The sequence below is a fragment of the Lampetra fluviatilis genome, unplaced genomic scaffold, assembly GCF_964198595.1.
Source record: "Lampetra fluviatilis unplaced genomic scaffold, kcLamFluv1.1 SCAFFOLD_372, whole genome shotgun sequence".
NCBI classification, from domain to species: Eukaryota; Metazoa; Chordata; class Hyperoartia; order Petromyzontiformes; family Petromyzontidae; genus Lampetra; species Lampetra fluviatilis.
The window spans coordinates 67,501-77,974 of record NW_027621307.1 but is presented as its reverse complement, the minus strand read 5'-3'; the positions used below and the strand labels follow the sequence as shown (position 1 = coordinate 77,974).

Sequence of the window (10,474 nt, the reverse complement as noted above, 5' to 3'; positions counted from 1 at the left end):
ATTTAATTAACAATGATGGGTCGCGATTCTGGTGCAGACTGTAGTCTGATTTTCAATTGTAGTGAGGATGGATACTGTTTGCTTACTTCATGGCTAAGTTGTACTAGTTTGTCTAACATGGTTCAAAACCCGTTTGTGTTTTTTGTTAATGTTGTTCCTTTGTTAAGAATATAATTATATATTTCGTGGCCTGGTTTTGTACTTATAAAAGGGTTTTTTTTTCTTTACGAACGGATGTTTCTTCCAGAACCCCCCCGGCTACCATTCCCCCCTCCCTTGTTCCTCTTGTGTGAAATTCGGGGAGTTTTTTTATGATCTTGATTACCCTTCTTTCATGCCCTCTTTCCTTTGAAATGAGGTGTGCGCACATCTGTGTTAGTGTGTGGGGGCCTCTGTGGGAGTGTGGGGGCGTGTCCGTTCTCACGTTGCCCCGTGTCTATTAAAAAAACGATATTATCTATGTTGGCAGAATAATTCTTAAAAAAAATTAATTTTAAAATTAAAAAGGGGGGCATATATCCAACAACTCACTCACACACTCACCACCGGAGTGGAGGTGGTCGACTTTGTTCGCTACGAGAGCGGAGAGACCTCGTCACAGTGACCACCACTCACTCACTCAGTCAGTCACTCAGTCACTCAGTCACTCACTCAGTCACTCACTCAGTCACTCACTCAGTCACTCACTCAGTCAGTCACTCACTCAGTCACTCACTCAGTCACTCACTCACTCACTCACCTCTCACTCACTCACACACTCACCACCGGAGTGGAGGTGGTCTACTTTGTTCGCTACGAGAGTGGAGAGACCTCGTCACAGTGACCTCCACTCACTCACTCAGTCACTCACTCACTCACCCACCCACCCACTCACTCACCACTCACTCAGTCACTCAGTCACTCACTCAGTCACTCACTCAATCACTCAGTCACTCAGTCACTCAGTCACTCACTCACCACTCACTCACTCACTCACACACTCACCACCGGAGTGGAGGTGGTCGACTTTGTTCGCTACGAGAGCGGAGAGACCTCGTCACAGTGACCACCACTCAGTCACTCAGTCACTCACTCAATCACTCACTCAGTCACTCACTCACCACTCACTCATCACTCACTCACTCACACACTCACCACCGGAGTGGAGGTGGTTGACTTTGTTCGCTACGAGAGTGGAGAGACCTCGTCACAGTGACCACCACTCACTCAGTCACTCAGTCACTCACTCAGTCACTCACTCACCACTCACTCACCACTCACTCACTCACTCACACACTCACCACCGGAGTGGAGGTGGTCGACTTTGTTCGCTACGAGAGTGGAGAGACCCCGTCACAGTGACCACCACTCACTCACTCACTCACCCACTCACTCACTCACCACTCACTCACCACTCACTCACTCACTCACACACTCACCACCGGAGTGGAGGTGGTCGACTTTGTTCGCTACGAGAGTGGAGAGACCTCGTCACAGTGACCACCACTCAGTCACTCAGTCACTCACTCAATCACTCACTCAGTCACTCACTCACTCACCACTCACTCACCACTCACTCACTCACACACTCACCACCGGAGTGGAGGTGGTCGACTTTGTTCGCTACGAGAGTGGAGAGACCTCGTCACAGTGACCACCACTCACTCACTCACTCACTCACTCAGTCACTCACTCAGTCACTCAGTCACTCACTCAGTCACTCACTCAGTCACTCACTCAGTCACTCAGTCACTCACTCAGTCAATCACTCACTCAGTCACTCACTCAGTCACTCACTCACTCAGTCACTCGCTCAGTCACTCACTCAGTCAGTCACTCAGTCACTCACTCAGTCACTCACTCACTCAGTCAGTCACTCACTCAGTCACTCACTCAGTCACTCACTCAGTCACTCAGTCACTCACTCACCACTCACTCACTCACACACTCACCACCGGAGTGGAGGTGGTCGACTTTGTTCGCTACGAGAGTGGAGAGACCTCGTCACAGTGACCACCACTCACTCAGTCACTCACTCAGTCACTCAGTCACTCACTCAGTCACTCAGTCACTCACTCAGTCACTCACTCAGTCACTCACTCAGTCACCACTCAGTCAGTCACTCACTCACCACTCACTCACCACTCACTCACCACTCACTCACTCTCCACTCACCACTCACTCACCACTCACTCACCACTCACTCACCACTCACTCACCCACTCACTCACTCACTCACCACTCACTCACCCACTCACTCACTCACTCACCCACCCACTCACTCACCCACCACTCACTCACCACTCACCACTCACTCACCACTCACTCACCACTCACTCACCACTCACTCACTCACCACACTCACCCACTCACCACTCACCCACTCACCCACTCACTCACTCACCACTCACTCACTCACCACTCAGTCAGTCAGTCACTCACTCAGTCAGTCACTCAGTCAGTCAGTCACTCACTCACTCACCACTCACTCACTCACCCACTCACTCACCACTCACTCACTCACCACACTCACTCACTCACCCACCCACTCACCCACCCACTCACTCACCACTCACTCACCCACTCACCCACTCACTCACCACTCACTCACTCACCACACTCACTCACTCACCACTCACCCACTCACTCACTCACCACTCACTCACCACTCAGTCAGTCACTCAGTCAGTCACTCACTCAGTCAGTCACTCACTCAGTCAGTCACTCACTCACTCACCACTCACTCACTCACCACACTCACTCACCACTCACTCACTCACCCACTCACTCACTACCCACTCACTCACCTCACTCACCACTCACTCACTCACCCACTCACTCACCACTCACTCACCACACTCACTCACCCACTTACTCACTCACTCACCACTCACTCACCACTCACTCACTCACCCACTCACTCACCCACTCACTCACCCACTCACTCACCCACTCACTCACCACTCACTCACTCACCACACTCACTCACTCACCCACTTACTCACTCACTCACCACTCACTCACCACTCACTCACTCACCACTCACTCACCACTCACTCAGTCAGTCACTCACTCACTCACCCACTCACTCACCCACTCACTCACTCACCCACCCACCCACTCACTCACTCACTCACCTCACTCACCACTCACTCACCCACTCACTCACCACTCACTCACCTCACTCACCTCACTCACCACTCACTCACCACTCACTCACTCACCACACTCACTCCTCACCACTCACCACGTCACCACATCACGTAACATCATGAATGCAATAAGTATAAATACATTGACAATTATCATAACGTTACATTAATTGTCGTGATAAAAGTCATTAATAGAACTAAAAATGTGCCGATAATTATCGATGCAATTATAGTTATTGTACTACTAATTATCGATCCAATAATAAGAAATATCATCGTAATAAAGATTGTTGTCGTGTCAATAAAACTGTGACCCACCTGCATTGTCTTGGTGCTGTGTTCTCAGCGTCTTGTGTCTGTGTGCTGTGGGTCTACAGACGGTGACTGTGAGACACACACATTGTTGTCATTCATCTTCTTGGTTCTTTCGGTAAAGTCGTCACGTAGAAGGGAAATAATAAAATAATAAAAATCAAACATAATAAAATACAATTTTTAAATAATAAAAATGGAACAATAAAATAAATGTTTTAATAATAAAAATAAAACAATAAAATACTATTTTTAAATAATAAAAATAAAGCATAAAATACAATTTTAAAATAATAAAAATAAAACATAATAAAATACAATTTTAAAATAATAAAAAAACAATAAAATAAAAAAATATATATAATAAAAATAAAACTATGAAATACAATTAAAAAATAATAAAATAAAACATAATAAAATACAATTCTCACGACGTTTCGGCCACAACGCAAGCAGCCGTCCTCAGGTGAAGAACAGGTCTGTCGGAAAGACAGCGTCTGAATGAGCACCACCAAGCTTGGCAGCGTATATACTTAAATATACGCTGCCAAGCTTGGTGGTGCTCAGAAGAACAGGGCTGTCGGAAAGACAGCGTCTGAATGAGCACCACCAGGCTTGGCAGCGTATATACTTAAATATATACTTAAATATACGCTGCCAAGCTTGGTGGTGTTCAGAAGAACAGGGCTGTCGGAAAGACAGCGTCTGAATGAGCACCACCAAGCTTGGCAGCGTATTTACTTAAATATACGCTGCCAAGCTTGGTGGTGTTCAGAAGAACAGGTCTGTCGGAAAGACAGCGTCTGAATGAGCACCACCAAGCTTGGCAGCGTATTTACTTAAATAAATACTTAAATATACGCTGCCAAGCTTGGTGGTGTTCAGAAGAACAGGTCTGTCGGAAAGACAGCGTCTGAATGAGCACCACCAAGCTTAGCAGCGTATATACTTAAATATACGCTGCCAAGCTTGGTGGTGTTCAGAAGAACAGGTCTGTCGGAAAGACAGCGTCTGAATGAGCACCACCAAGCTTGGCAGCGTATATACTTAAATATACGCTGCCAAGCTTGGTGGTGTTCAGAAGAACAGGGCTGTCGGAAAGACAGCGTCTGAATGAGCACCACCAAGCTTGGCAGCGTATATACTTAAATATACGCTGCCAAGCTTGGTGGTGTTCAGAAGAACAGGTCTGTCGGAAAGACAGCGTCTGAATGAGCACCACCAAGCTTGGCAGCGTATATACTTAAATATATACTTAAATATACGCTGCCAAGCTTGGTGGTGCTCAGAAGAACAGGGCTGTCGGAAAGACAGCGTCTGAATGAGCACCACCAAGCTTGGCAGCGTATATACTTAAACATATACTTAAATATACGCTGCCAAGCTTGGTGGTGTTCAGAAGAACAGGGCTGTCGGAAAGACAGCGTCTGAATGAGCACCACCAAGCTTAGCAGCGTATATACTTAAATATAAGCTGCCAAGCTTGGTGGTGTTCAGAAGAACAGGGCTGTCGGAAAGACAGCGTCTGAATGAGCACCACCAAGCTTGGCAGCGTATATACTTAAACATATACTTAAATATACGCTGCCAAGCTTGGTGGTGTTCAGAAGAACAAGTCTGTCGGAAAGACAGCGTCTGAATGAGCACCACCAAGCTTGGCAGCGTGTATACTTAAACATATACTTAAATATACGCTGCCAAGCTTGGTGGTGTTCAGAAGAACAGGGCTGTCGGAAAGACAGCGTCTGAATGAGCACCACCAAGCTTAGCAGCGTATATACTTAAACATATACTTAAATATACGCTGCCAAGCTTGGTGGTGTTCAGAAGAACAGGTCTGTCGGAAAGACAGCGTCTGAATGAGCACCACCAAGCTTGGCAGCGTATATACTTAAATATACGCTGCCAAGCTTGGTGGTGTTCAGAAGAACAGGGCTGTCGGAAAGACAGCGTCTGAATGAGCACCACCAAGCTTGGCAGCGTATATACTTAAATATACGCTGCCAAGCTTGGTGGTGCTCAGAAGAACAAGTCTGTCGGAAAGACAGCGTCTGAATGAGCACCACCAGGCTTGGCAGCGTATATACTTAAACATATACTTGAATATACGCTGCCAAGCTTGGTGGTGTTCAGAAGAACAGGTCTGTCGGAAAGACAGCGTCTGAATGAGCACCACCAAGCTTGGCAGCGTATATACTTAAATATACGCTGCCAAGCTTGGTGGTGTTCAGAAGAACAGGTCTGTCGGAAAGACAGCGTCTGAATGAGCACCACCAAGCTTGGCAGCGTGTATACTTAAATATATACTTAAATATACGCTGCCAAGCTTGGTGGTGTTCAGAAGAACAGGGCTGTCGGAAAGACAGCGTCTGAATGAGCACCACCAAGCTTGGCAGCGTATTTACTTAAATAGACGCTGCCAAGCTTGGTGGTGTTCAGAAGAACAGGGCTGTCGGAAAGACAGCGTCTGAATGAGCACCACCAATCTTGGCAGCGTATTTACTTAAATAGACGCTGCCAAGCTTGGTGGTGTTCAGAAGAACAGGGCTGTCGGAAAGACAGCGTCTGAATGAGCACCACCAATCTTGGCAGCGTATTTACTTAAATAGACGCTGCCAAGCTTGGTGGTGTTCAGAAGAACAGGGCTGTCGGAAAGACAGCGTCTGAATGAGCACCACCAAGCTTGGCAGCGTAAATTTAAGCTGCTGGGTTGGAGGGGGAAGAGCGCCTTGACAAAATAATTTGCACATCAAGAGGAATTTAGCATATTTATGGGAAATGCAGATATGCGATTAGTACTACTTGTGGAATGCGCAGGAGGTTTGGTGAGGGGTTTAAAGTCATTATGCCCGTGCACTATGCAGGATTAGCAGCATCAAAGGGAGGGGATAGGGGTCGTGAGAATTGAATTTATTATGTTTTATTTTTATTATTTTAAAATTGTATTCTATTACGTTTTATTTTTATTATTTAAAAATTATATTTCATTATGTTTTATTTTTATTACTTTAAAATTGTATTTTATTGTTTTATTTTTCTTATTTAAAATTTTTATTTTATTATGTTTCTTTTTTTCTTATTTTAAAATTGTTTTTTATTACGTTTTATTTTTATTATTAAATTTTTTTATTTTATTACGTTTTATTTTTATTATTTTAAAATTGTATTTCATTACGTTTTATTTTTATTATTTCATTATTTCCCTTCTACGTGATGACTTTATCGAAAGAACCAAGAAGATGAATCCCTGCAGCCACGAAAGAAGCTTTACAGCGAAATTGTTATTGTCGTAGCAGTCATCATCATCATCATTATTAAACAAATTCCTCCTCCTGCGGAAGGGGCTGGTAGGAACGTCGTTGGGTTGCTCGGTCAATGGCCACCAGGGTGTCAACAACAGCCAGGGTCACGTGGGGTATTGCCAGGGTCACGTGGGGTATTGCCAGGGTCACGTGGGGTATTGCCAGGGTCACGTGGGGTATTGCCAGGGTCACGTGGGGTATTGCCAGGGTCACGTGGGGTATTGACAGGGTCACGTGGGGTATTGCCAGGGTCACGTGGGGTATTGCCAGGGTCACGTGGGGTATTGCCAGGGTCACGTGGGGTATTGCCAGGGTCACGTGGGGTATTGCCAGGGTCACGTGGGGTATTGCCAGGGTCACGTGGGGTATTGACAGGGTCACGTGGGGTATTGCCAGGGTCACGTGGGGTGTGACACTAAAACATGGGCGACTGTGAGGGCGGCACAAGCCGCTAGCGAGGAGTGAGCTGGTGAGACGTTGAGTTTGATACGGACACCACGGGGTGAGCAGCCCCTCCCCACCCAGCCCCACCCAGCCCCACCCTCCCCACCCAGCCCCTCCCCACCCTCCCTCCCCACCCAGCCCCACCCTCCCCACCCAGCCCCACCCCTCCCACCCAACCCCACCCTCCCCACCCCAGCCCCTCCCCACCCTCCCTCCCCACCCCAGCCCCACCCTCCCCACCCAGCCCCACCCCTCCCACCCAACCCCACCCTCCCCACCCAGCCCCACCCCACCCAGCCCCTCCCAGCCCCCACCCAGCCCCTCCCCGCCCACCCAACCCCACCCCTCCCCACCCAGCCCCTCCCATCCCATCCCTTCCCACCCTCCCTCCCCACCCAACCCCTCCCCACCCAGCCCCACCCCACCCTCCCTCCCCACCCACCCCTCCCCACCCTCCCCACCCAGCCCCTCCCCACCCAGCCCCACCCCTCCCCCCCACCCAGCCCCTCCCCACCCAGCCCCTCCCTGCACGACGGACACAACAATCCCCTGTGGGCTGCTGTAACCAGGAGGTGTTCCTACCAGTATAACTAATATAGTCACTACACTACTACTACACTAATTACACTGGTCAACAACAACAACAACAACAACAACATTTTTTCTGGCCTCGACTTTTTCATTGATTTTACCCGAAAAATGCGAGTCAGTGACTGCTTTAGTGTCAAAATACGGCGCTGTATTTTTAAGGATAGTGTGTTTATAATATCATTCTATGTAGATATCCACATCCATTTGATATTTTTCTTCCGCAGTTTTTATTGAAAATGCAATGTTTGATATCTCAAACACCTGATGTGATGGACAAAAACTGATGCCAGATTTGGAATCAGCACCCCACAATTACCTTACAACCTTATGCCAGACAAAGTGTGTTGACCAGTGAATTATTGTACGTAGCGGCAGACCCAGCAGGTGCCACGGGTCGACTGACCGAGATGACAGAGATGACTGGCTGATGCACCACCTGTGCCCCCTACTGTGCCAACTTGCTGTGCTTTAGCCACCCGGCGCTCCGCTCGTTGTTGTGAGCGTCGCTCCTCCGCCCTCCGTTGTTGTTGGAGGGCGACTGCCTCCAACTGCCCAGTAGCGTCCTTCACGAGCCTCCTCCACAGAGGCCGATCTTGACACCGCTGGTACCAGTCATCGGCAAGTCCACTCAGCTCCACGTCCTCCATCACTCCATCTCTTCTCTAGCCCGTGCCGCGCCCGTTTAGCCCCCTCGATCCGGCCGAACAAAAGCTGTTTAGGCATGCGGTGGCTGGGCATGCGGGCTACATGACCCAGCCAACGCAGCCTTGCCTGCCGGAGGAGCTCACCGATGGGACTTTGCCCAGATCTTTCAAGGATTTGTGAGCTCCTCACACAATCCAGCCTGCAGGTTAAACCCAGGATGGATCGTAGGCAGGCCAGCCTAAATGTTTCCATCTGGTACAAAACACCCAGGCAGGTGCTTAGTTTTGGTGGGGCTGATGGTAAGGCCCCACCTCTGAGTGGCACGCTCCAGTCTCAGCAGCAGCGTCTCCAACTCCTCCTCTGAGTGAGCAGCTATTACCAAATCATCGGCATACATAACGTGGTTGACCAATAGGGAGCCATCCCTTGATCGCACCCGGGCGTCGATCAGCCTCCCATTATATCTGTACCAAATGGAAATTCCCCCGGTACAGCTATTGAAGGCTTCACGAACTACGCGGTCAAAATAGATGTTAAATAATGTGGGAGCCAGAGGACATCCCTGTCGCACCCCAAGGTGTACAGGGAAAGGCTCCGACTCCCGGCCACGTAGTTTTACCCGGGCCCGCTCACCATCATGAAGGTCCTTGATGATCGTGAGCAGAGGGTCAGGGACTCCGAAAGCACGAAGAACAACCCAGAGCCCAGGCCTACTGATGGTATCATAGGCCTTGACCAGGTCAATAAAGCAGAGATGTAGGTCTTGTTGGAATTCCCTACACCTCTGCTGTAGCAGACGGACAGAAAATATGGCATCTGTGCAGGACCGCCCTTTCCTGAAACCGCATTAGGGCTCCGCAAGCCTCTCTCCTCAGCGTGCCTGGCAAGGCGATGTTGAATAATCCTTGCCAGGACCTTTCCCGGCACACACGATCATACACACACACAATCACACACACACTATCAGACACACACACTATCCCACACACACAATCACACAATCACACATACACAAACACACACAGGCAGCTTTATTTACAGGTAGTTTTATTAATTTTGACATCCAACAGCACTCCAAATAGGACAGTCACCTGCACACAATCACCACCATCACCACCATCACCACCATCACCACCACCATCACCACCACCATCACCACCACCGCCATCACCACCACTACCATCACCACCACCTTGACAACCACCCTAATCACCACCATCACCACCCTCATCATCACTACCATCATCACCACCCTCATCACCACCACTACCTTCACCATCACCACCATCACCACCTTCACCATCACCACCACCATCACCACCATCACCATCATCACCACCTTCACCACCTTCACCATCACCACCACCACCACCACCACCATCACCACCTTCACCATCACTACCGCCACCATCACCACCATCACCACCATCACCACCATCACCACCATCAGGGAGGTTTGGATGTCCGCTGAGCGTGAGTCTGCCACTCTCCTGGTGAGTGGCAGAGGGGGGTCCTGGTGACAACATCAACAACATCAACATCACCACCATCATCGCCACCATCATCGCCACCACCACCATCATCACCACCATCATCATCACCACCATCATCATCACCACCATCACCACCATCACCATCACCACCATCATCACCACCACCACCATCATCACCACCACCACCATCATCACCATCATCACCACCACCATCACCACCACCACCATCATCATCATCACTACAACCATCACCACCACCACCACCATCATCATTATCACCACCATCACCATCACCACCATCACCACAATCATCACCACCACCATCACCACCACCACCACCACCATCACCACAACCATCATCATCATCACCACCATCATCATCACCACCATCACCACCATCATCGCCACCACCACCACCATTATCACCACCATCACCATCACCACCACCATCACCACCATCACCACCACAATAAACATCATCATCACCGTCATCGCCATCACCACCATCATCATCACACCCATCATCATCATCATCACCATCATCACCACCACCATC

The 10,474-nt window shown here is 49.1% G+C and overlaps 1 protein-coding gene across 1 annotated transcript in view; it reads right to left on the bottom strand.

The window, feature by feature from the left end:
* Nucleotides 1-9,471: 9,471 nt before the first annotated feature.
* Nucleotides 9,472-10,474, bottom strand: part of LOC144955065 (radial spoke head 1 homolog) — a 28,842-nt gene continuing 27,839 nt past the window's right edge. The window contains 1 exon segment of the mRNA XM_078885415.1: nucleotides 9,472-9,938. Within this exon segment, the coding sequence (XP_078741541.1) occupies nucleotides 9,631-9,938 (308 nt within the window). The 3' untranslated portion in view covers nucleotides 9,472-9,630.